The sequence below is a fragment of the Limanda limanda genome, chromosome 5, assembly GCF_963576545.1.
Source record: "Limanda limanda chromosome 5, fLimLim1.1, whole genome shotgun sequence".
NCBI classification, from domain to species: Eukaryota; Metazoa; Chordata; class Actinopteri; order Pleuronectiformes; family Pleuronectidae; genus Limanda; species Limanda limanda.
Window position 1 is genome coordinate 22,348,177 of NC_083640.1, and position 26,898 is coordinate 22,375,074.

General features: G+C 41.0%; 1 protein-coding gene across 1 annotated transcript in view; it reads left to right on the forward strand.

Moving 5' to 3' along the window:
- The window catches only part of si:dkey-177p2.18 (phospholipase B1, membrane-associated), a 108,764-nt gene extending 97,187 nt beyond the window's left edge, over nucleotides 1–11,577 (forward strand). Inside the window, exons 6-20 of the mRNA XM_061071927.1 lie at nucleotides 6,028–6,102; nucleotides 6,200–6,260; nucleotides 6,503–6,561; nucleotides 8,126–8,193; nucleotides 8,279–8,322; nucleotides 8,475–8,583; nucleotides 8,804–8,855; nucleotides 9,087–9,167; nucleotides 9,245–9,310; nucleotides 9,406–9,506; nucleotides 9,835–9,916; nucleotides 10,007–10,111; nucleotides 10,865–10,960; nucleotides 11,230–11,301; nucleotides 11,464–11,577. Of these exons, the coding sequence (XP_060927910.1) occupies nucleotides 6,028–6,102; nucleotides 6,200–6,260; nucleotides 6,503–6,561; nucleotides 8,126–8,193; nucleotides 8,279–8,322; nucleotides 8,475–8,583; nucleotides 8,804–8,855; nucleotides 9,087–9,167; nucleotides 9,245–9,310; nucleotides 9,406–9,506; nucleotides 9,835–9,916; nucleotides 10,007–10,111; nucleotides 10,865–10,960; nucleotides 11,230–11,301; nucleotides 11,464–11,577 (1,185 nt within the window). The remainder of the gene's footprint in view (nucleotides 1–6,027; nucleotides 6,103–6,199; nucleotides 6,261–6,502; nucleotides 6,562–8,125; nucleotides 8,194–8,278; nucleotides 8,323–8,474; nucleotides 8,584–8,803; nucleotides 8,856–9,086; nucleotides 9,168–9,244; nucleotides 9,311–9,405; nucleotides 9,507–9,834; nucleotides 9,917–10,006; nucleotides 10,112–10,864; nucleotides 10,961–11,229; nucleotides 11,302–11,463) is intronic.
- Nucleotides 11,578–26,898: the final 15,321 nt, after the last annotated feature.

The window sequence follows — 26,898 nt, forward strand, 5'->3', positions numbered from 1 at the left end:
ATATATATATATATATATATATTTCAAAGCCAGACGATTCCCCACCTCCTACAAGCACAACAACATATACACAATAGCCATGTAACAGTATGGATACTATATTTCACATATGTCTTTATACTATTTTGAAAGATAATGGCTGACACAGTTGGATCCCAGATTTTCCAACATCACATTTCCTGGATATGAAAAGATTCACATTATACCAACTTTACCGTCTGTCGCACAATGTGAGTGATTATAAAAAACATACAGAGCCATTTTGTTGAGGGAGTGACAACAAAAGGATAGACTGACGCTCTCCTGCTCTCATGGTGTGCAGACATAGCAGGAAACCGTCTCCAGAGGAACATGGCTCTGATACTAATAAACCACCTGCAGCAACAGACAGAAGAGTGAAGATTGTTTCCATCCATCTGGTTGGGTATGAAATTTCAATTTGTGCATAACAAACCCTTGAAATGGAAAGAAATGATCTCCTTAAATTAAATCAAGCTGCACTAAATAACACAACTCATACAAATCAGTTCCTTGAATGTTCCTGATGTTTTTTTCAAGCTAGAATCATGAATTATTCCCGAGAAAACTGGTAAAAAAAACAAACATTTTAAAAAGCATCTTGCTTGCAATTTTAAAGAAAATTTAAACATTTCAGGAATCTGACCCCTGATATGGATCCAATACCATACTTGAATGGCTTCTTTCCTGACCCATACCACATCATTCCACCGAAATGTGTGGTACTCAGGCCAGTAGTTTATGTGAAATGCTGCTAACTAACAGAAGAACCAACAAATGCTGGGAAACGATAAAAACACAACATACTACCTTGGTGGAAGTAAAGACCATTAAGAGGCTGCTCAACTGATGAAACTAAAAATGGCAGCAGATATCATCTTAGTAGATCAATGAAAAGCCGGTGATGTTCCTCAGATTAATGCGTCCTCCATCTGTAAACTGACACATAGGTGTCTTTTTATATACATGGTAAACCGTCAGCAGAGGGTTAGGGCCAAAATGGTAATGAAAGAAAAAGCGTATTTATTACTTTTATTGATCTCTTACAAATATGCACCAACACTCTGATGCTCACTGACAGTAGTTGATACCAAATATAAACAGAAATAAAAATCAAGTCAGAGGAGAGGAAAATTTCAAAAGGATGAAAAAGTCAAATATTGGCGCCACAAATTTGCATCTGGTTTGTTGTTGTGCAACATGTCTGTGTTCCCCTTGTAACGTTGATGATAGAAGGAAGGTTCCTGTAGAACAGCTTTCTCTCGCTCTTCTCACCACTACCATCTCTCTTGTTTTCTTTCCACTGCCAATCTTTTAGTACTGTTCATAAAATTGGCCCAGATTGCTCCATGTATTTTTACCGACTTGAGAAAGCCGGCGTATTGGCATTTGTGTATATTAGCTACCAGGCTACAGTATAAATCTGTATTGATGATATGGCAGCCCCTATGGGACAAGGCGGATGAGAGCCAATACCGGAGCCTATTGACTGGTGTGGAATTGCTTTTGTAATATTGTTTGGGAAGACAGACGACTACGAGGGAAAGAATAGACGAGAAAAAAAAAAAAACTTACAGCCGAGGTGTGATTTTTCTGTTTATTTTATTGTAGCTTTCTGGGAAAAAAGTGCTCAGAGGGCTGAAGAGATGAAAAACAACGGGAAGAGAGGAGCACAGAATTAAGGGAAACAGAGGGAAATGAGGATGTATGAAACATGGAAATGAAAGAAAGAAGAAGAGTGAGGAGACAGAATGAGTGAAAGAAAAGATAACAGGAGATTTACATTAGACTCAGAAAAACTAGGAGAGTGACATTAATGATCTCCAGCGGAAAACGAAAGTAATAGCTGGAATTACTTTGACGATGTGTTTTGCATGATTGCGTGAGGGAGAATTTAGTCTGGAGTAGAAAAACCAAACTGTTTACGTGAGTTGTGTACACCATTCGTCTGTCATTTCAGTGAGCAGTCACAACACCCAGTAGGATTACTGTTGTTATTGTCTCCTCACAGGGAGATGGGAAATATGGTAATATCAGCAGTTTCCATGTTCCATCCCATCCAGTGCATGTCACACTGACAAGCAGGGCATGTAGATGTACTTTACACCGTATCGTTCAAGTCTCACATTTAACTCCATGTTTGCCGAACAAGTTCCCATGTGTATGGTGTGATGGAGGCACTGGATTGGCATGAATTAGCTGAGTATTAGCTAATGGTGAGCAAAATCCTTTTTTGGATAATGTCAATATAATTTTCATTGTTAAACATTATAAATCAGTCTTTAAAAAATGTTTAAATTGGCCAATAAGGGAGTGCGTTTTCAATAAAGTTTATGGTTAAACTCAACCCTCACACATATTTATTTTAGTTGCTTGATAACATCTCAGGGATCATTGCCAAATTTCCAATGTACATCAGCTGATAATGGAACACATGTATATCGGTATCAGCCACTACAAATCCATATGAGTCAGGCTTGGGATGGGATTTATAATGATATAGATATCTGCTGTTCATGAAGTTACACGATCTTCTATACAAACTAGCTACAAGCTATTCTATTTGATTCAGACCAGTGGTTCCAGCATTAACATCGGTATCAATGTTTGGAGTCCATATGTAATGTTATTGTTATGTCATTTATAGAAGTAAGAATTCAGGTTTTCAAAACGATTCCTTATCCGGTTGAGAATCACAACTTGGGTGGATTATTATTTGAGACACTTGTTTCATGGAGAGGCGGTGGACTAGTGGCAGAAACTTGGACTACTGGCAGAAAAAGGTCTCTGGGTCGATGCTGGTTCGACTCCACGGTTTGACTCCACAGAGTTTCAACAAAAACTTACCTGGATAGAATAACAACATAAAGACGAACCTGGATCTGTCCAAAAGATCAAAAGACTATTGTGCCCCTGAGCAAGGCACCTTACTCCCCCAACATCTGCTCCCCAGGCGCTGTACATGGCTGCCCACTGCTCTGCTCTGTGTGTCTGTCCAAAGATCACACCAGATGGGATAAATGCAGAGGACTAATTTCCCCATTGCATGAGTGTGTTTGTGCATGTGTGTGGGATAAATAAAGTGTTTCTTCTTCTTCTTCATACTTTGCTAATCAGGGGCATCACACGATAAATTTTGTGAGCATCTGCTCACAAAACTGAGCAGATGCTAATTTGACCACTCTCAACACTTGCCTCATTCATTTAGAATTTAACTGATCTCTCACAGAGCTATTTGTGAGGTTTATTATGATGCTAATCAGAAATGCCAATCAATTCCCATCTCAGCACCTCATTTCCTTGCGTGTGTCCCCACCTCCTCGTCTCAAAATATTTCCCGTCTGCTCTTTTTATTGTCTGCTCTCTATCTTCTCTGTATCACACTCCTACTTCCTCTACTTGCCCAGTCTCTCCTTTCATTTATTCTCCCACTTTAAATTTCACACAGACACAGAACATTTTGACCCGACAGCCCCAAGAACTGTAGAAGACAGAATATGAAAGTCAGAAACTGGAAATGGACAAAGCATTCGAGACGACTCACCAAATGCTTATATAACTACACATGACACATGTGCGTGTGCAGAATGACTCAACAATGCGCCGATTTTCACCAAACTTGGGACGGTATCTCCAGATGAAAGTGAGTTTTACAAATCAGGGACGTTCCTGTGTTCTAAATTGGGAATATTTTTGGGGCCAGAACTGCAGCTCAGAAACTTTAATGCTTCCTACTCCTCCAGTGGAAAAGCAGATCAAATACTTGTGTGGCTGAAAAGTTTTTCTGAGTTCCTGGAAATGTTCCTGCACCTACAAGTTTACTTTTTGTCCTTTACCTCACATTCTCTCTCTCTCTCTCTCTCTCTCTCTCTCTCTCTCTCTCTCTCTCTCTCTCTCTCTCTCTCTCTCTCTCTCTCTCTCTCTCTCTCTCTCTCTCTCTCTCTCTCTCTCTCTCTCTCTCTCTCTCTCTCTCTCTCCAGCCCCTCAGTTACAACTAATTCGACCAGGGGCGGCTCCTGGCATAGGCGAAATAGGCGGTTGCCTAGGGCGCAAAATGCCGAGAGGGCGGCACAAGAGACTGATCATGACGTGACACATGCAATATAAACCAATACATTCACATCACAACATCATCTTCTAAACCCGGGGACGCACCGGAGATAGAAGCGCCGCGAAGCGCCACGAAAGCTGTCCGCCTCCTTTCCGCGCCCATGTTAAATAATTGGGCTGTTCGCACCGGCAGCGTAGCGCCGGGAAGCTGCGGGAAGTGCCGCGGCCGGCTCGCGATCTGCAGCGATGTTTTCGGGGTCTGTTCAATTTTTTTCCCGCTCGCCGCGAGCAAATCGGGCCGGCTAACACACTGAAAATTGATATATTTTAAACGATATAAGCGATATATTATATACATGATTAAATATAGATTCCATACTGTCGATTTCTCCGCTGTTCTCCTGGAGTTTCATTTCCCTGATTATTGCCGCAACACACGATGAAATTTCCCAATCATCAATTATGTACTTAATCCACACATTTGTCAGTTGTGTCTAAACAGACAGAAACACACAGGCACATACTCTCTTGTGTGTGTGTGTATGGGGGGTGGGGGTGGGGGGGGGGGTTAGACTGTGGTAAGAGTCGAAGATGAGTCAAAAAATGATTAAATTATCAGGTGCACGATTCAGAACGCGCAGCAAAGTAGAGGAGGAGAAGAAACAACAATATAGAGGTAGAATCACCCCGATTGTGGACATCATTTATGTTTATTTTTGTCGACATGACATGATATGCTGTCAGTACAGTTGATTTCAGACTTTTTATATTTTTATTATATATTTTTTTTATTTTTTATATTTTACAATTTTGTCTGCCTGTGTGTGCATCTGTATACAGTCCAAAAGTTATTGGGGATGCATGACAATTTGCGTGTGTATGTTGGGGGGGTGCCATTATGAAATCCCGCCTAGGGCGCCAACATTGCCAGGGCCGGCCCTGCGACACAGTGTTAGTTTTTGGTTGGGTTGGCTGAAAGTTGTTTTTGCGTTTGTTTATATAATTGGTTGTGTTGTTTGTTTTTCCATCTTGACTTGTTTTAAATCTGTTTGCTTTGTGTACGTGAACGTGTAAGACTAAGAAGACACGGCCAACCAATGATAGTCTATTTGCCAACAGTTTTTGTTTAAACCAACTACTATTTTCGTTAAGACAAGTTAACCACTTGCTGCTTCGAGCTATGTATTTATGTGCAGATGTTGACACGAAGCAGGAAAGGGAAAACAAATGTGAATCGAACAAAGGAATACCTTCAAAAAAATCATGTAAAGTCACCTAATAAAAGCCCTCAAAAAGCCAATTTATTTGCCTGAATAATAATCCTTACAATTTCAATAGGGCCTCACGTCTGTCAGTGCCTGTCAGTGCTCGGGCACTAATAATAAAGACTGAACCGAGCTCCTGCAGGAGCGAGAGAGCGAGAGAGAGGTGCGCCGTGCGTAAAGCTGCACGTTCCGCCAACCTCCGCTGCTCAAGTAACGAGCCAGTTTTGAGAATGTAAGAAGTAGAAAGTACAGATATTTTTGCTCAAATGTAGCGAGTAAAAGTAAAAAGTCGGCAGGAAAATAAATACTCAAGTAAAGTACAGATATGTGAAAAATCTACTTAAGTACAGTAACAAAGTATTTCTACTTTGTTACTTCCCACCACTGGTGGTAGCCTTCAGTTGGCATAACAACTGATGTTTAAATCAACCAGAAATTCTAAACATTTCAAGAACGCTGCTTTCTCTCTGAGCCGCTGAACGAGTTCCTGATTAGTGACACACACACAGAGTCCTCTCACAGCACAAACTACAGATATATACGTTTGCATGTGTCAGAGACCGAAGCTACACAACAAACTGATAACCTGACACACACACACACACACACACGTATCAGCTGGACAAAATGTAAAGTGTGTGTAAATAATACTAATTGTGCGTCTCCTCCTCCTTAATCTGTGTCCCGCCCCAAGGACCGACCCTTCCTGAGGACAGAGGGGAACTCTCCTTCAAATAGCCCAAGCGATGTGTCTCCTCTCCATTTCCCAGTGAGTAGTGATGTCGAGCCAAATGGAGGCAGTGGCGGCGTTGTTGATAACTTCCTGTTTGGTTCTGACCGTGGATGTGCTCTGTGCGTCTGCTCAGTTCACAGGAACAGAGATGCCCTGCGAGGACTTCAGCCCCTCGGCCTCCGCACCCTCCTCAGGTAATATACTTCACACTTTATTAGAATTCTCAACTCTTAACTATCTGCAGAGGCTTTTTGTCAAATTTCAAAATACTACTTTACAGTACTTTAATCCCATTGTACAGTATTTCTAGAAAGCTACATTGTTCTATTACTATAGTAGAAGAGTAATATTGATTTACAGTTGTTCTGAACGTCACGTGCTGTCTAATTAATCAAGTCTGATGTTCTTCTGACTGACTTTTACTGTATTTTCCCAGTTCATGAGCTCAGGCCAGCAGACATCAACGTGGTGGCTGCTGTGGGAGACTCTCTGACAGTGAGTTGTTTTCTCATTCCCTATGTTCTACATATAGAGATAGAAACATTAATCTAAAGCTGTCATTCCGAAACTTAATTTCGGAATGACAGCTTTGACCATCAAATGACCAATTTGAAAACTGAAACATGTGTGCGGCCCAGCCACACCTTTAATCACAACTATATGATCCACACACGGGACTAGAATCATGCATATTATTATTATTATAGCAAATATAATTCTATATGAACGCAGGCATATGCAGTGCAAATCCAATAACATCCACATTTAAGCGTAACAATTTGCAAAGCAACCAATGCAATAAAAACATTAAGTGCAAATAGGGTATTGTTAAATATATATATTCTTACAGTTTGTATAACAGAGCACGACAAGGATATCCGGGAGAAGAAACACACATTTGAGGCATAACCAAATATACATAAGGCGTTTCACGCTCGCTATCACATGTCCATAAACTGACATTAACAGTGGAATTCCTCGAGTCTGACACCTCGAGCAGTTTATCTTGATATTCTTGATATTGAATCCCATATCGCGTGACATTGTGTCACCTGTAACTCACCCGATGAGAGGGCTGGTGTTGTAGCAGGAGGCTCTAGGCATATTTTAAAAGATGCTCGAGGCTTGGATAAATATTGTCCATGTTTAGTTTCTAAACGGCGGCGGCGCACTTCACATGGTCCCAGGGTGTTGTTAGCTAACCTCTCAGTGCACAGCACACACACAGGCTTGGGGGTGGTCCTCTGGGCCTGCGACAGGTCTTCACTTGACTCCTTTCTGCGAGTCCTCTTCTTAGTTTTGAATGATTCAGTTTGACTTTCTGATACCCTGTCGTCATTAGCAGCTTTCCTCTGCTCCATCTTGCTCGAGCCAGCACACAACAAAGTTCTCCCTCACCTATGATTCCCCACCAATGATGCGTCCAAGTGTCAATGTGACGGTCAGCAAATACGACACCTGCTACATAGGTCAAATGAAATAAGAACAATGTGGAATTTAAATCTCATGTCTTTGTTTCATTACCTATTATAACTTTTTTTTGAATCAATCATAAAAGTTTGGTGGTATTAAACGCTAATTTACAAATCTGAAACTTTTTTATCCATTTATTTTCTGATGACCTCTAGCGGCCCACCTGCAGTGGCTTTATGGCCGACGAGGGGGGCGCAGCCCACAAATGGGAATGACTGCTCTAAATAAGCAAATAAAAAAAACATCCTAAAAGATGGATTATGATCTTTAACTCTAAAATGTTCTAAATATGCAATGATAGCACCCAGTGAGGTGAAAGATTGTTCTTGGGTATTTTAGAATATTTCACAGCTATTTAATAATGTAGATTCATACTCTGCGTCTAGTTATATACAGAGATTTATTTAGCACAGTTTCTGAACCCGCCATGATGCCTATTCACCACAGTTCATAAGACTTATAAAGACAGAACTTTATTTGAGTGATAAATGAGATGACGAGAACATTATACATTAATCAGTAATCAAAATGAGCTTTGATTAGATAGTTATTTCACTTAAATATTTTCGGTTTCTTCCTCCATCAGACAGGGACAGGTATCGCAGCCAACAACATCCTGGAAGTCTTGCGTGAGTACAGGGGTTTGTCCTGGAGGTGAGTTTTTCCTGGATATAAAAAACAGCAGCTTTCAAATCATTCACTGAGAAAATAAACTTAAAGACGTTATTTTCCTCCTTAGCATCGGTGGAGATGACAACCTCACCACTGTCACCACTCTGTCCAGTGAGTCTCTCTCTCCATAACCTTAAGACCCTGTGATCAATTAAAAACAGGGCGTTCAGGTCTGTTTTTGTCACTGTGAGGTTCATGTAGACTCTTAAAAACACACACACACCTCGTTTTATTACCTAACTCTGTCCTTTCTCTTTTAACAGACATCTTGAAGTATTATAACGGCAACCTGACGGGCTTCTCTGTTGGTTTGGGCAAAGAGCAGACTCCTCAGGCTTTTCTCAACCAGGCTGTGGGAGGAGCCAAAAGCGGGTGAGTCCTCCTGGAGGCAGCAGCTTCCTGGTTTTGTTATTATCGTCACAAAATACGAGACTTAAATATGTGATGAAACTATTTCACCATAAAATCTAAAAAAAAATGGGATTTGCATATAAACGACAGTACAATACATCTTTAGCTATATTTGCTTTTAACTGCCTGAGTAAAATCTTTGACAATTCATTGCAATATTTTGTTCTGATTGCTTTTAAAGGGACATACCATCACAGGTTCGAACCCTGGTGGCGAGGATGAAGAGCGACTCTGTGAGTTTAGACATGTATTCATTTATTTTTACTTCACACTCTAAAATCATGTTGTAGATGTATGTGTTATATCTGATTGGAGAGTGAAAACGCCTGTAACAGGTCTGCATGACTAATTATTTGAAAAAAGGAACATTCACCTGTGTGTAGCTTTGACAGTTCAGACAGGAAGAAACACAGAAAAGTACAAACTGAATCACTTGACCATGATTCATCTTCTTTCTTGTCCAGAGAATCAATTTTGAATCTGATTGGAAAGTGATCACGTTGCTCGTGGGTGCAAACGACATCTGTGACCACTGCTATAACTCTGTGAGTAACCTACTAACATCAGGTCGCTGTCAGAGGCGTCAACAACACGACATTAAAACGTCCTCTTCTCTTCACAGCTGCTCTATTCTGCAGAGAATTATGTTCAGAATGTCCGTGAGAGTCTGGATTATCTGCACAAACAGGTAAACAAACCAGACTTTGCACTGGACATGTGGTTTTTCTGTAGATGTTCATTGGTTGAATGTTTGTTTGCATTAACCGGGCTCGTCCCTGTCAGGTCCCTCGAGCTCTGGTGAACCTGATGGAGCCTCTGCACATGCTCCACCTGAGAGAATTGCACATGGACCCTTCACTTAAATGTCCAACTTTCCTCGCGAAGTGAGTTTCACTTCTCTCTGACTTTTGAATGACTTGTAAATTCATTAAAGTTAAGAAAGATTAAGAAAATCCACTTTAACTTCCATCACTATCAGTATTCTTTTTATGATATCAGTTTTCTTAAGGAGAAATACATATTATATTAACTAAATGTACTATTCTTGAATTCTCTTATTTTACTTAATATATAAAGGTAAGCTGGCTCTGACAGCAAGAATCCCATGTTGTTATTAAGTATACAACAATAATCATGACTCATACTTGTATAATCTCATAAATAATAAAATTCTTACAGTGATTTAGAACCATATTATCTCTCTTTTGCCAGAATTATTTGCCCCTGCGTTGTTTTGCCAAAGTCCAACTCTAAATATCTCCAGATGTTGGAGGAAACCAGCAGAATGTATCAGGTGAGCAAACACCTTGATCGGTCAAATTACTTTCCTCTCCATCCTCCAGCTCTGACCCCTTCTCTCTCTCTCTGTCTCTCTTCCTTTAAGCGTTCGCTCCATGAGCTCGTGGAGTCCGGCCGCTACGACACTCGCTCAGACTTCACTGTGGTCATCCAGCCTTTCCTCAGGGATATCATTCTGCCCAGACTGCCGGTAACTATGACAACTCAAAACAAAGCTCTCTTGAGAACCATCAGTCGCCTCCTCCATCGTCTATACAACAGAATCATCACAGCGCCGTGGCTACATGGTGCTGATATAAAAGAGTCCTTCTCATTTTATCACTAATCCATTTTAAAGTAACTTAAAGGGACTCTTACCTTTGTTGCATTTGAGAATTACAGCACATTCAAATCATCCAGCCTTCCTCCAATGCCCCACCCCCTCGTTCCCATCCGCGTTTTTTTTTTGAAGAAACTTTATTTACAAGCAGACTTACAATACTGCCTCCGTGCACGCACGTGAGTTTTTGTTTACCAAAGCAATGGATTCGGTAAGTTATATACATTTACATTCACATGCCTTGATGACGCGGGCCCGAATGCGCCACAAGAAGCAGACGGAAAACCTGCATGTCCATGCAGCAAACAGACAGGTCTGTCGGCCAATAAGGTCCTTCGGTCCGAAGAATTTTATTGGTTGAAGTTTTCACTAAATATTATGAGAGTGAAATAATTGTTTGTTTTTACTCCTGGTGGGTCTGTCTTGCATTTTAGAGTGTCATTACCTTATTAATACCAATTTAACCTTATCCAAAAAAAGTGTAAAAATGCAACAAAGGTAAGAGTCCCTTTAACTTAAAGAACTAATACGTTTGATTTTAAATTTGTTGTTTGAGGTGTTTGGAAACCATACATCTCACTGCTCTGATCGATGAAAACACATTTACTTGTACCTTCTCTGCAGGGTGGCCGTCCTGATCGCTCCTTCTTCAGTCCCGACTGCTTCCACCTCAGTCAGAAGAGCCACACGCTGTTAGCTCGCTCCCTTTGGAACAACATGGTAACTCTCAGACAGACAATCACACACTTTCAAGGTATTTTATGCTATTGTAATTTTTTATGGATGAATTTCATTTCATGTTTTGTCAGTAAGTTAGTAGGGAGATCAATGTTTTTTCAACTTTTTCAAATAACACATAAAAACACATTTCTCTCTTGCAACCAGCTACATTAAAGTTGTTCTTGCACATGATCACGATAATAACACTTATCTTATATTAATGTACCAGTATATTAAATCTATTCTCGCTCTGACTCCTGTTTTCCTAGCTGGAACCTCTGGGCAACAAAACTTCCGAACAGGATTTTACTGCAGAGATTAACCTGAAATGTCCAGCCAAGGTAAAAACATTGTGATTAAACTGAGAATTTAATATTGTTTCAAATTTCTCTAATGTCCCGACTGTGAGGACTGCAATCATAGCCTTTGATTGGATGTAGCCATTTCTATGTTTTGAAGCTGCTGTGATTTAATCTAGTTTCTTCTCTGTTTTCTTCCTACAGACTTCACCGTATATTCGCACCTTTAACAACAGCGATTACAGATACACTGGTCCCCCCCCAACACCTGGACCCATAACAGTAAGCACCCCCCGTCGGAGGAGAGGACAGGAATGACGGATTTGAGAAATGATTTATTACAAAGTTTGATGACTATAAAGTGGAATAAAGGTACATTTTCTCTGAATGTGAAACGACAATGAAAGAATGGTTGGTTGATATGTTTATTGATTGAAAATAAATCCACTAATTTATCATTTTACAGTCATTTATCAAGGAAAAATTGCAATAATTTCTTGTTCCAAGTGTTAATAAAATGTCATTCTATGGACACGTCCATTTTTCTGTCCCTAGTCTTTACAGTTTGTACTCCTGATCAAAATCTTAAGACCAGTTTAAAAATTGCATGAATTTGCATTTTGCACTGTTGAATCTTATGAAGGTTCTAAGTAAAGTTTCAAAATGCAAAAAGAAGAAATGGGAACAAGAGCCCAAAAGTTGTGAGCAGGCAATTTATTGAAAACAACAATTTAACTGAAGTAGGCTGTTCATCAGCTGATCAAAAGTTTAAGACCACAGCTAAAAAAAAAAAAAAACCCTCCTAAATAGAAATCAAAGTGTCAAAAACTGACTCAGTAATGAGTAGCTCCACCATTATTGTTGATAACTTAAAAAAATCGTTTTGGCATGCTTGATGCAAGTGTTTCCAAAAGGCTAGTGCGAATGTTGCGCCAAGTGGTGAAGATGGCTTCACGAAGGGCATCCACTGTCTGGAACTGAAGTCCATTTTTGTAAACTTCCCTTGCCATCCATCCCCAAATGTTCTCAATTGGATTAAGATCAGGGGAACACGCAGGATGGTCCAAAAGAGTGATGTTATTCTCCTGGAAAAAAGTCTTGGTCAGACGGGCATTGTGAATTGGAGCGTTGTTCTGCTGAAAAACCCAGTCGTTACCACAGAGACGAGGGCCCTCAGTCATGAGGGATGCCCGCTGCAACATCTCCACATAGCCAGCTGCTGTTTGACGCCCCTGCACAACCTGGAGCTCCATTGTTCCATTGAAGGAAAAAGCACCCCATATCATGATGGCGGCCCCTCCACTGTACCGCGTAGAAAACATCTCATGTGGCATCTCCTTGTCATGCCAGTAACGTTGGAAGCCATCAGGACCATCAAGGTTACATTTTTTCTCGTCAGAGAATAAAACTTTCTTCCACCTTTGAATGTCCCATGTTTGGTGCTCCCTTGCAAAGTCTAAACGGGCAATTTTGTGGCGTTGAAGGAGACGTGGCCTTTGAAGACGTTTCTTGTTTTTGAAGCCCTTCCTTCGCAGATGCCGTCTGATGGTTATTGGGCTGCAGTCAGCACCAGTAATGGCCTTAATTTGGGACGAGGATCGTCCCATGTCTTGACGGACAGCCATTCGGATCCTCCGGCTCAACGCCGGTGAGATTTTTTTGGGTCTACTACTTGATTTTTTTGTTCCATAACCCTGAGGATCTTTTAAGAAATGCAAAATGACTGTCTTACTGCATCCAACCTCAGCAGCGATGGCACGTTGTGAGAGGCCTTGTTTATGCAGTTCAACAATCCTACCACGTTCAAAGACGGTGAGCTTTTTTGCCTTTGCCATCAAGAGATCTTCACAGTGTGATTACTTGACAGGAAATGACATGGAATCCAAATTTTTGCTTTTAAAGGCTGTGGTCTTGAACTTTTGATCAGCTGATGAACAGCCTATTTGAGTTAAATTGTTGTTTTCAATAAATTGCCTGCTCACAACTTTTGGTCTCTTGTTCCCATTTCTTCTTTTTGCATTTTGAAGCTCTACTTAGAACCTTCCTAAGATCCAACAGTGCAAAATGCAAATTCATGCAATCTTAAGATTTTGATCAGGAGTGTATTAAAACGTTTTCTTTTTTGGGTCACATTAAATAAAATGGGTCACGCTTGACATGATAATATTATTCTATCTTAATTTTCTATTTCTATCTATTATATTTTGCAATGGAGGGTACAAATATAATGAATTGCATCAGCGCTTGTTTAAAACCGCCAGCAAATGAATAAACATTCAACTCCACTCCAACATTATCAAAAGGGTCTGTCCAAACAGAAGGGCTTCAACATGGCTACACCTGGAGCTAAGACCTCGTAAGTGCACACGTGTTTTTTGGTTCCTCCACATGAGTAAAACCTCCGAACCCACCCGTTGTTATTTTTCCCCTCCTCCTGCTTGGATTTGTGCAGGATCTCATCAAGGCCATGAGAAAGGAGTTTTGTACATTTGCCGTGATCATTTCTATTTATTGACAAAAAAATTCTACAATAACCAAGTTAATCGTTACACGTATACTTGTCAATGGTGATGGAACTTCACAAAGCACTGAACTACAGCTAGGTCGTCACTTTTTTGCAGCGCATGTGTCGTCAAATTGATGAAGTTGTGTAGAATTCACAGTGTAGAATTTAGTGGTGGTGTTGCATATTGCAGCTGAATACCCCTCACCTCACGATAGCCTTCAGTTGACATAAAAACTCACAAATGTTTAAGTTTGTCCAGTTTGGGCTACTGTAAAAAACAACATGGCGGCCTCTGTAGAGAGAGGACCCGCTCCTCATGTAAATATAAAGTATTTAAACATAAAGGGCCCATTCTAGAGAAATTAAAACAACAATTAATACAATATAGGTGAAACACACTCGAGAAAACATCACTAGGGCTATTTTATATTGAATTTCTGCCATTGATCCTCTGCACCTGAACCTTACACACTAAACCTTCGATCTCCAAGTTTTTTCTATTTGCCTTTTTTCTCAATTACCACGTGTTCTTTCTCTTCGCACGTATTTTATTAATCTGCATTGCGCTGAGCTCTCTGCCTTGGTAATTTCAGTAAAAAACACAAATACCCTGAAATTGTACCTGCACCTTGCATCCTGCTCCTTGAGCCTGCGAGTCAATCCTCAGGGCTGATTTCGCCCAACTACCTACATAAGAGAAACATGGCAGAAGGCAAGTTGAACGTAGACAGCCTCATCTCCCGGCTAGAAGAAGGTAAGAGACCGTAGTAAGGCATTTCAGCTGCAATAAGAAACTCCCGCGGGCGTGTGACGTGTAACTTTACCTCAAGTTAAACAAAACATTTCTTTTTCGAGCCGCTGCGTTGATATATGTCACTGTGACGTCACAAGTTGTTGAAGGTATTCACGAACGTTCCCATTGTTCGTCATCAGTCGCGACTCTGCGCATGAAATTATGTCACAAATCATAAAAAGACTGCGCGCAACAGTGACACCACGTTGTTTTATTAAAACGCAACGATTCGAGTTCGCGTGTTTTTTTCGTTTGTTAAGAAGATGAAATGTCACAGGAATGCTGCGGTTGCTTAGTAACTTCAAGTGTTGGCATGGCCAGACACGCCCACTTTAAAACCTCCTGTGACGTGTAAAAGTTTAATTTAATTTGATTTAATTAGAGAAATGATTTAATTATAAACATACATAAGGGATTTTTATTTTGTATCATTTTTAAACTCGTCAAATGTTGATTTAAAGACAGAAATGGATTTGAAGCTGGATTCATTAACCTGTTCAAGCTTTTCCTTAAGAAGCTAAATCTATGTTCATCAATGTTTGCGTCTATATTTACGTTATTTAATAAAAAATATCATTTGCATTTTCATTTTTTAAAGTATGCGTTATTATTATTATAAAATTCTCAATTTAATTCTCTGATATTTGTCATTTTGTTTTTGCTAACGTACCCTTCGCAAGAAAATAAATTGATGCCGTTACGGCTGCATGAATCTGTCCTCTTGTGTCCTTCCTGTACACGACAGGAACATGGTCTCATAATAATTGGTTTGCATTTTACCCTACGATCTGAAAAATGTACCTGGACACCTAGTCATTACTGTACGTGGAATTATATGCATCGATCTGGTGTCAAATACTTACTCGTCCCTATTTAACGATCGCGTCTTTTTGCGTTTTTCTCGCAGCACGAGGAGATCCTCCAGGGAGGACGGTCCAGATGAAGGAGGCTGAGGTGCGGGGGCTTTGCATCATGTCCAGAGAGATCTTCCTCAGGCAGCCCATCCTGCTAGAACCTGAGGCTCCGATCAAAATCTGTGGTGAGAGCTTCTTCTATATTTGTTGCTTTATCATCTTCATTCAATCCAGGGGCGGCTCCTGGCATAGGCGAAATAGGCGGTTGCCTAGGGCGCAAAATGCAGAGAGGGCGGCACAAGAGTCTGATTTATCATGACGTGACACATGCAATATAAACCAACACATTCACATCACAACATCATCGTCTCAACCCGGGGACGCACCGGAGATAGAAGCGCCGTGAAGCGCCACGAAAGCTGTCCGCCTCCTTTCCGCGCCCATGTTAAATAATTGGGCTGTTCGCACCGGCAGCGTAGTGCCGGGAAGCTGCGGGAAGCGCCGCGGCCGGCTCGCGATCTGCAGCGATGTTTTCGGGGTCTGTTCTATTTTTTTTTATATAATTGATATATTATATACATGATTACATATACATCCCATACTTTCGATTTCTCCGCTGTTCTCCTGGAGTTTAATTTCCCTGATTATTGCCGCCACATGACGAAATTTCCCCATCTTCAATTATGCACTTAATCAGTTAGTCAGTTGACAGAAACACACAAGCACATACGCGTGTTAGACTGTGGTAAGAGTCGAAGCTGAGTCAAAAAAGGATTAAATTATGAGGTGCACGATTCAGAACGCGCAGCAAAGTAGAGGAGGAGAAGAAAGAACAATATAGAGGTAGAATCACCCCGATTGTGGACATCATTAATGTTTATTTTTGTCGACATGACATGATATGCTGTCAGTACAGCTGATTTCAGACTTTTTATATTTTTATTATATATTTTTATTATTTTTTATAGGTTACAATTTTGTCTGCCTGTGTGTGCATCTGTATACAGTCCAAAAGTTCTTGGGGATGCTTGACAATTTGCGTGTGTATGTTGGGGGGGTGCCATTCTGAAATCCCGCCTAGGGCGCCAACATTGCTATGGCCGGCCCTGAATTCGACCTAACGTTTATTGACACTTACCAATAAAGACCTCTCACATTCATAAATGGCATCACTGGAATCCCCCCCCCCCTCTGCTTCTCCTCTCTCTCTTGTACTTGAACTTTACCAGAGTCATTCATGTGAGCAGCTGACTTTCTGTAGTAGTTCCTCCATTGCAATATATGGGACTACTCTGTGCCTCTCCAGATTTTTTACTTTTTTTGTTGTTGTACAAAATCCTTTCCTCAGTCCTTATATTCAATCTTGTGTTTTTCCAATTATCATTAAATATAAGTGCATTTGAGGATGTGCAACTTGTTTCATCTCTATCATTGATGCTGTCTAATGTCTTTGTGAAAGACTGTGTGTGTGTGTTTGTGTGTGTATAAGTGAGAGGGCCTTGATGAGTTCAATTGAACATCGATATTATTCGGTGTGTACATGAGCACTGTGTGTGTGTGTAAAGTGAAAGTCTGAGGCAAAGAGATTATGAGCTTAATTCACTGTAAGAGAGGAGCAAATCTATCAAAGATAGGACAAAAACGTAGTATGTGTGCGTGTGTGTTAGAGAGAGAGAGAAAAAGAGTTTAACTTCTCACGAAAAGCTTGCTCACATGTGTGTATGTGTGTGTTGAGGCATTGTTTCTCCCCTAACAAGCCGTCTTTAAGGCTCCCGAGTGGATTTCTAAATCCTTCTGAGACTTTTCTCCCCTTCATTAGGCTTCAGCAAACACACACACACTCACACACACACAGACACACACTCTCATATACCCGTGTTTGCAAATGGAGTGGATTCACTGTGTGTGCTTTGATAAGACTGCATTTGTGCAGCTCTCTGTTTGTTGCAGAGTAAAGTGAAAATATCTGTTCTCAACACACACACACACAAACAGACACACACACACAGACACACACACGAATGCTCAAAACTTCCTCTGAAAGTTCGTCAGAGGAGATGTGACAGTTCTGACAAATGAATCTGACTTCTCATTCACGATGAATCCGGAATGCAAAAACTTCTCTGAGAAGGTTTTATATATTATTCTCATTTGAGGAAATCTAGAGTGACCACGGCTGAATGTGCAGGTAATTCAGTCAGTCAGTATTAATATGGAACAGACAGTGCAGTCCATCAGTTTGAAATGGTTTGAGCTGAATTGTGAGAGATGACAACACCGACAACCGACCGCTCTGCATCAGTCTGCATATCTAAAGTCGCACATTCATTGTTAACAACAGATCAAATAGGTGGAGCCCTCTCTGAATACATAACCAGCCAATTCAAAGTGGATGCCACGCAGAGATCTAAACAGGATGAGCTGAATCTTTGATTTAATGGTAAAATAATCAAGAGTTAAACCAAGGTTGATGTCACAAGAGAAACATTGAAAAAGACCTGTTTGAAAACTAGGATAATTTCACATTTACTATCAAGGTTGTGTAGCTCAGTATTTACCTGTACGAAATTAATTGCAGATCTATTTTTACAGGGTTTGGACATCTAGAGAATGGACATTATTATTTATTATGACTCTTTAACTTACCTAAAATAATTGAACATCATCAGGGGTTGATGCAAACCTCTGGAGTGTGAAGTGTAACTGAAACCAGACTTGAGTTTCCTCAAGAATTAATATGACTAAAATGTGTCCTGGTTTCTTTGTGGCCACAAAGCGAAATCACATTTCTATATTAAAGTTTTGGTGTCCCTCAATTGTCTACACATTGTATTTATATAGTTTCTTTTTAAGAGGATTACTCTTTAGGAGAGAGAGTGTGTGTGACATCTGTATGATGCAAGTCGAAAAAACCCAGCAGAGTATTTCTGCTGTGGCTGCAAATGTGCTGTAAGTCAAGAGTTCGCACAAAAAGCAGCCGGCGCAACCATTTCTCCGACGTGACACAAACTGCAATAACACACACAAACGCACACACAAGCACACACACACACACACACACACTCACACACAGTAGGTAGAAAAGTGTCTCTCTGATGGGCAGAAGTTGATAGCAGTGATGTCACGCTCATAGCTCCCTGTCTCCGAATCACGCACACCATCTCTTTTTTGTTTCTATGCATGCAGGCACAACCCATCCCTATCCTATTCACATATACCTACACACACTCAAACACACACACACACACACACACACACACATACACACACTGTCTAGGTTACTGCGGTTGTACCCCTCTAGGGACCTATGCAGCATAGCACAATGTAAATTGTATTCCCTGCCATTGTCTCGGTTTGCCCATTTTTCTTCTTTCCCCTACAAGACATCTCCACACACACAAACAGAGCCAGCCCACTACTCTCGGTCCCTATCATTAATGCAGGGCAGCAGTAGGTATAGCTGGCTAGCAAGCTATAATATAAGCAGATGAGATTGAGAGGGGGCCAGCTTCCTCTAACAAAGAGTCAAAAGGACAAAGCTCGGCCATTGTGAGTCAGGGCCATAATGAAAGCATTAAGATAACTGTTCAATATTTATGAAAGTGTGCTGGTCTCCGGCCATGCACACACACACTTAAAGGGGGGAGGGGGGGAAAGAGAGAGAGAGAGAGAGAGAGAGAGAGAGAGAGAGAGAGAGAGAGAGAGAGAGAGAGAGAGAGAGAGAGAGAGAGAGAGAGAGCGAGAGAGAGCAGCAGTCTGTTGGGTCATTCATTATATGAATTGATTTAGTTGAGTTTCCCCTGGTGGTCCCTGTGTGTCACCAAGCTTCCTATTCAACCTGTGTATGTTTTTGTGTGTGTGTGTGTGTGTGTGTGTGTGTGTGTGTGTGTGTGTGTGTGTGTGTGTGTGTGGGAGCGCTTCTTTAGACCAAATTATTTGTGTGAGCTCAAGTGAGTATTTTTTTAAAAAACTTTAATGGAGAAAGTTTTGTGTGTATGTTTGTGTGTGTGTGTGTGTGTGTGTGTGTGTGTGTGTGTGTGTGTGTGTGTGTGTGTGTGTGTGTGTGTGTGTTTGTGCATGGACACACTAATGCATCTATGTTGACAGACAAGGAGGAAGAGGGAGTTTAGTGCATATTGATGCACGGTGTGTGTGTATGTGTGTAGAGCAAAGAAAGAGGGAGTTTGTGTTTGTTAGCGTGCATGTTCGTTTAAAGGTCCAGTGAGTACAATTTAGTGACATCTAGTGATGAGGATGCATACTGCAGCATAATACCCCGCAACTTTCCCCCTAAATGTGTTGATCACAGCGCAGTAGAATAACTCATTATAATGAAATATAGTGATCATATAATGAAGTAATAATCCTACATGGCTACTCAGCTAAACCAGCAAGGTCTCCCTTCTCCTCCTCCTCCGGCTGAATGGACGGCAGCATTGTGTGGGTTGTGTGGTCCTGGAGCAGGTTGATGTTAATTGCATTGAGGAAGGTCACCACAAGGATAGAGGATCAAACCATTGTATATTATGCAATTTCATGTTTTTTATTACTGCTCATGTACAGTGATGTGTTCATGTCCTTTTTAATTTTCTTCTCTGGTGTCACTCTGTTGTATTTCCTCCCACTCTCTCTGTCTTTAAGTTGTCTTTCATCCTCGTCAGAATGTGACTGTCTTGCTCTTTCTCTGACCCCCCCCCTCCTTGGGAGCAATTTCTGTCACTTTCTAACAGCCGGTTGTCACAGGAAATATTTTTTTTGTCATTCAGGAAAAAAACAACACAATCATCAAATACACGGAGGAACTGACTCAGAAAATAAACTTTTCAATTTCACGTTTAGTTACTTTGCTGCCGCGGCTGTTCCTGGACACAGAGACATCCTGACAAAACATGTGGTCAGATCAATTCATTCAATATCATCAAGCATTACTTTCCATGGGCGACATCAGTAGTGTTTTCATCAGACTTCTTCTCTGTATTCTCTACTGAGTAACACTTAAAATCAAGGTAAACCAAATGTAACCAGTTGCTGAGGACAGAATCAGGAATGATCCAATAATTATTAAAGCAGCTAATTTGCCATGAGCCGTTACATCAACACAACAGATTTATTACAAACCTCAGCAGAAAGCCAAAAACGAGAAGGATGTGGAGTTCAACCTTCTCCTGAGTCCTCCAACACTTTGGACATTTTTGTCGACCTCGAGCTTTGGTTCAGTGAAGCTCATCCTTTCTCCGGTTTCTATTTTCAGTTATTTTGCAGAACTGCTATTCACCAAAATTCAAGAAACCAGCCACTGACGCAACAAGCTTCTGACAAAATGTTCAATGTTTCCAACTTTCTATAGTTTCACTGGTTTAAAGACGGAACTGTGGGTTTCCTCTTTATATTTTATTTTATTTCCTGACCACGTCCCAGTTCAGGGGCCTCATTCTTCGGAGGACACTAGGAAAGCTGAACCAAAATGAGGCAGTCAGATCCATGGAGGTTTTCCTATTGGCATCGCCAGCTTGTCCCACCCTTACTATAGCATCATTAGCTACTTTAAGCAGCTGGAGCTCAACAACCAGCTTGTTAGCTTGTTCGCTTCTTCAACGGCACCTCAAGAATTCAGAGATAGGTTGGTGGGAGAGGGACTCACCGGTTGGATCTTTTGTTGCTCAGGAATGTAAAGACACATTCGTCGGCCCCGTTTCTAGGGGCCTTAGAAGCTGGACAGGCTTGTCGCACCACTGTGACACCGAAGTATGTGGCCCCTGAATCACGACACAGCTACAGTTTGTTTGGTACTAATCATTGGATACCAGCATCTCTGGGCTCCCATTCTGCAGACTAGACATGATTTGCTCATTGGCAGCACAACACCCCCTCTCACCACACAGACATTGATAGGGCTGCTATTTTTCTATAGGCAAACCTGAAGATTTGGTTCAACATTAAATACAAACACATTAACTGTTAGAGAAAATGGTTTAATTATTTTGATTAATATCCCTGTTAGTTGGTTGAATAACAGGATATCCTGCTGCTAGGAGACAAAGTCATCACAACCCACAGGAAGAGACAAGTGACTCATTACAATCACACAGGATATGAATCATCTAAGCCTGATCTTGCTATATTATCTAGATAATTGTACTGAGATATTACTTATATTACTTAGAGTTACTTATATGTTTAAAATGACTAGATGAAGGAACTTTGATTATTTTCTCTATTGACTGCTACATCTCCATTCATCCATCCACAGATCCATATGTGCACCCATGTATCCATGTATTCATTCATCACCCATCCTCAAGTGTCTCCAAGCTCCCGCTCTCATTAACTCCACCTTCTTCCCATCAATCCATCCATCTCTGCCCCCCTCGTATCCTCTCCTCCCTTCCTCCCCCCTAAGTGCCGATCATTAAGCTGTCAGTCAGCTGGAGTTTGAATGTTGACAGAGCCTCAGGAGCCATTTTAGGATTTATGGTTTTCAGACGCAAATGTACAGGTTTCCTCCTGACTAATTTATCTTCATTTCTTTTTTTTCTCCTCTCTGATCTCACTTTCTCCTTCCTGCTTCTTGTCTCTTTGACTACGACTCCTTGATTCTCAACTACTTTAGTTTTACTTTTACTTCTTAGCTCATCTTGCCCTTTTTGATCCTCCCTCCACTTTTCCTTCTTCTCTTCTCTTGCCTCCAAACTTCCACTCTGCCTGTTTGGGCCTGCCTCATCCATCTGTGTATTTTTATCATTTTTATTTATTTTTTACAGCCATATCAGTTAAAGTACCTTATGACTCTATTCCCGTTTCACAAAGTCACCGCAATTTATACCCCTATTCATGTTGAGGCGGGAGAGGTGGACGGGTGGGAGGTGGCTGGGGGTGGAGCCCGGTGCTTGAGATGAGCCATCAACGTTCAGATTTACAATTCTCCCTCAGAAAACCTCCCTCCTCTCCAGCCAACCATCCAACCTTTGAAGGGTTCAAGGTTCAATTCCATTTCGAGCCGGTTTAGTAAGAGCGCATCCTCCTGCTCATGAAAAAAAAAAAAAAGTAATGGCATTTTACACTCAGAGCAATGGCCGTGTATGTTTAGGCAGCTGCCAGCAGCGAAGGCACGGAGATTTACGTGTTGGTGCTTGAAGGAGCGAGAGCTTTCGATCCCTGTAGCGTAATATTTTATTGTGTCAGGGATACAATGAGAAAGGCTGCTCCATTCTCTTCAAGGAAAAGAGAAAAAGCCTGACACCAGAGTTTTGGACAGGGGAAGAATAAAGAGAGAGTGGGGGAAACAGGTGAGAGGAACACAGAAAGATGAACGGAGCGTGAGTGAGCGTTCTGGAGCTGTCAGAGGACTCCGAATAGAAAGCTGGAGGGCAGTATGGGAATAAATCAAGCCACTGATCAATGAATTGATTTGTAAATCAGGCCCCATACAGTAAGTCAAGGCTGAAGCTCCATTAGGGAAGAGCTATGTCATCATTACAGACCAGCAAACCAGTGGCTTTGGGTAAAAACCTGCTATCCATTTCCACAAAGGCCGTGGAGCTAGGGTCAATAACAGAAAGACCGGGACAGTGACTTTCAGTTGAAGTCTTTTCTGGTGTTGACTCATCTACACTGCGATAGATTTAATGCTTAAAGCTGAACCTATGACAACAAGGCTATGGTCACTGAAAGAATACTGACCCTATGTTAATAAAGTATCATGTACTCTTTATTTGACCCTGCATCTTAACTGCAACAGCACAGACCACTGCCACACATGTCCCCTTCTTACACATAATCGACTGACAAGGATCCTGTTGTGAGTTTTGTTCACACTCTGAGAAAATTAATGGAAACTTTGTTGTCATAACATTCAAAGGAATAAATGTACATCAAGTTAAGTACATGAGCTTTTTGACACAATTACTTCATCTGCAAATAATTCAGATAATGTTAATTGCCACAATCAGCTTCTTTACAAAATATGAAAGACTGGACATAGATATATATATTATATAAGTTTTGTGTGTAAAAATGTTTTTTTTATGCGCAATGGGAAGGTTTGTTGCTGGAAAGGTTTGTTGTTTCCACTGTGCATGTGTGTGTTTTTTCAAATACCTGAAGTGTTTTTTTGAGTTTTTTTGAGGATCGATATCATTTATTTCAGAAGTAAATAACAACAAACACACTAAAATGTAATTAGAGTGCGAGTTACATGGTGTCCTCTCGCCCAGTTTTAGTGTTTATCACCAAAAGACCAGAACCAGTGCAAAGGAGATACACACTCCCACTTTTAAATGCAGACATTCACCATATCCCTATTAGGACAGAGCTATGCAGCCCCACAGGCATACAGATGCATGGGCACAAAAGTAATTGACCACATGCACCATTCACATTTGCCTACACACATGTACACACTGACTAGTGTGCATAAACACACACACACACACACACACACACACCTTCACTAACCCCTGTTCCACACTGTAGTATTGATCATTGTTTTTGACATAATGTAATATTTAATGGAATGGGAATCTGCTGAGGCAGTTATAGCAAGGCGGCTAATGGACTGTATGACATACACAGGTGTGCACGATCTGCACACACACACACGCACAGACACACAGACACACACACACTGAAGAGACAGCTGCAGCTTCTATAGCCAGTCTATGTTTCCTCAGGGACTGCTTAGCTCAATCCTGGCCCTGTGATAATCTGCCATTTTACTTTATGCATTAAAAGCTGTGCGGCATAATTTATACCTTTATATCCTTGTATCAGTGCAGCTTGTATGTCCTCCTGATGTTCTCCACAAATAACGACTAAGACAAAATTAGCTCAAGAACCTGAAACTGTGTGTTCACACGTCACACCTTCACGTCCTGAATCAGTCCTGTTGTACGTAGAACTCACACCAATAATCCTGTGAGGTTGGAAACAACACACATGTACGCTGGTCTTCTGTTGTCTCTTACATTTCCACAAATCAAAATATACAAAAAAAATCAGATCCTCCAATATAAGCCACGTTATAGGCTGTTGATCTCAACATCTGTGAATTAGCCCCTGCAGGAGATATGCCTCAGACAAAGTATTACAAATCCACGATAACTTCTTTTGCCGATGCTTATTTAAAGTTCTTTTAATTGTAGGAACACAATCAGGTCTCTAAATCGAGTCAAGATCAAGGAGTTGAGTTAGAAATAAGTTGTACTTTAAGCTAACGGGATCTTTGTCATCATGGTCACATTTCTGGCAATCATTTTATAATTTGCCGGCCTAGTGGTGGCAGCAGGCTAATGCCTCTTGGAGCTAGCTTATCGACCAATCGAGTGCTCCTGATCACTCCTGCCATTTTCATCGGTGTGACCATGTCCTGTTGAAAACTTTAAATAGAATATTGAAGAAAGAAATTCATTGAATGTACATGTACAGTAGAAGCTCTTAGTAACATTTGCAGAGTTTATATTGTTAACATTATAGTGATTCCATTGTACAATATCATGCTTCATTTATCGCAGCAGGAAATGTGACGTTTTAAAAACCTAAGTTTGCTCTCTTTTCAGCTGCCAGGAGTTTCAAAGAACATTTAACTACATGGCTGATAACACCTGACACTGCAGGTTGAAATGATTTCCCGTCAGTGAAGAATGGAAGCAGGATGAATACATGAGCGTGGACTTTTGTGAAGGCTGTAATTGTAGCAGGATGTCATTGAATAGGTTGAAAACTCTCCTCGGTGTCAACTTGGCTTTCTCTCATATATATTTACATTTATATTTCTCATGTATTTCATCTGTCGTCTATGTAGATCATCAAAATTGACACTGAAAGAGGTCTTTGAAAAGAACATGGCATGCCATTTACAGGAATGTGCAATATGACTGAGGGAGCATTGATGACAGCCGCAACCCAGGTTCTATTTTAATCTTAAGTGGAGGAGTAATACGTGTCAATTGCAGGGTAGAGATGTGTGCATATGAGAGTGTGTAAAATTGTATGTACATTGGCATATTTGTGAGAACTTGTAATTTAGATTTTACCCTTTCAAAATGAGTCAGTTAGCCAGATGGGGTAAACTGCTTCTGTTTAATCATATGCTCCCATGTTGCATTGAATACTTTTAGACATGGTGTAATCAGCATATGCGGTCTGTGAGAAAGATTAGATGTCACACTATTAAACACACGACTGTCAATCTCCCACTTCGGAAGATAAAAAGAAGACTCAGACGATGAAAAGTGAAATCTTGTTTCGAGTGTGGTGGGAACATCTGGGCTCTTCCAAATATGTTCTCTGGCCTGATGAGGGTAGAGCAGGACACACACTGTACGATTCAGATTATGTTTCTGAGCAAGTTTCTGAGAGGAAAGACTCGTTTAAGACTCAAACTGAATATCAGTGTCATGCAGTTGAGAGGGGGTGCACTACTGACCGGCCATCAGACAGTTGGATGAATCTCAGACAGAAATGTTGCACAGGACCAGTGGTCAGTGTCAGCGTGTTCGATGTTTCCTCTTCCTATCACAGCCGACGTAGATAAATGTTGGCACCTCCTTCTTCTTTCTCTCGATACACAGAATGGGTCAAAGCAAGTGAAAGTAAGTCAACTTTGAACCCTTCTTCTTACACAATAGCCAGACCAGTTCCGAGGGGGGGATGGGTTCGCATATTGTTAGCAGTCAGGTCGTGGCTTAACGATCGCACCCGTACAGCGTGAGCACATAAATCACGACCTGTGGCTTTTCCACTGCAGATTATTTACTCGTACACTGTGATCACACCCAGCTTACTGGGTTGTTTTTAGAAACTCACAAAGCAACACTCTCTAAAGTCACTGTGATGATAATGTCATCAGCACCAACACCCGCTCATCCGAAACACTTCACAGACGACGCTGCGAAAAGACAGACCGAGATTTGGGGATTTATTGGTGTGTTTGTGTGTTCCAGACAAACAAATGCATAAGCTATGTGTGTCTTGCTGCCATCTGGCGCTGCACATATTTGTTTATTTGCGTATGTGCGCGTCAGTTGGATTGTGTACTGTGAGCGTCGTCCTTCAGTGTATCTGATTTAAAGTCGTGATGTGAAAAAGCAGAAAGCTGGGAGAGCTGCCATTTTAGTGATGATTTATGAAAGCGGGAAAGGTGGAGGACGATGAGGAGCGATAGAAAAGAGAAAGAAACAGACGGAGGGAAAACTATAGACAAATATAACGGTAGAAAAGGGTAGAGATGTTCAGGCTCCAATTCCCCGTCAGTCTCGATTGTTGAGCATCGCTTTCTCCTCTCCCCTCTCTTCCTGCACTCCCTCCCTCTTCTTTCAACTGTTTACACCACTAAAAACCACTCTACATGTTGAAAAGATGCTTACTTTAAAAATAGTGTAATTTTGTGTGCCTTCCCCACGCTTCTTTCATTTCTCTTCCCTGTACTTTATAACCACTTTCCCAGAGAAACAGAATGAATTGCATTTTACCCTGAACACTGAGGTCTA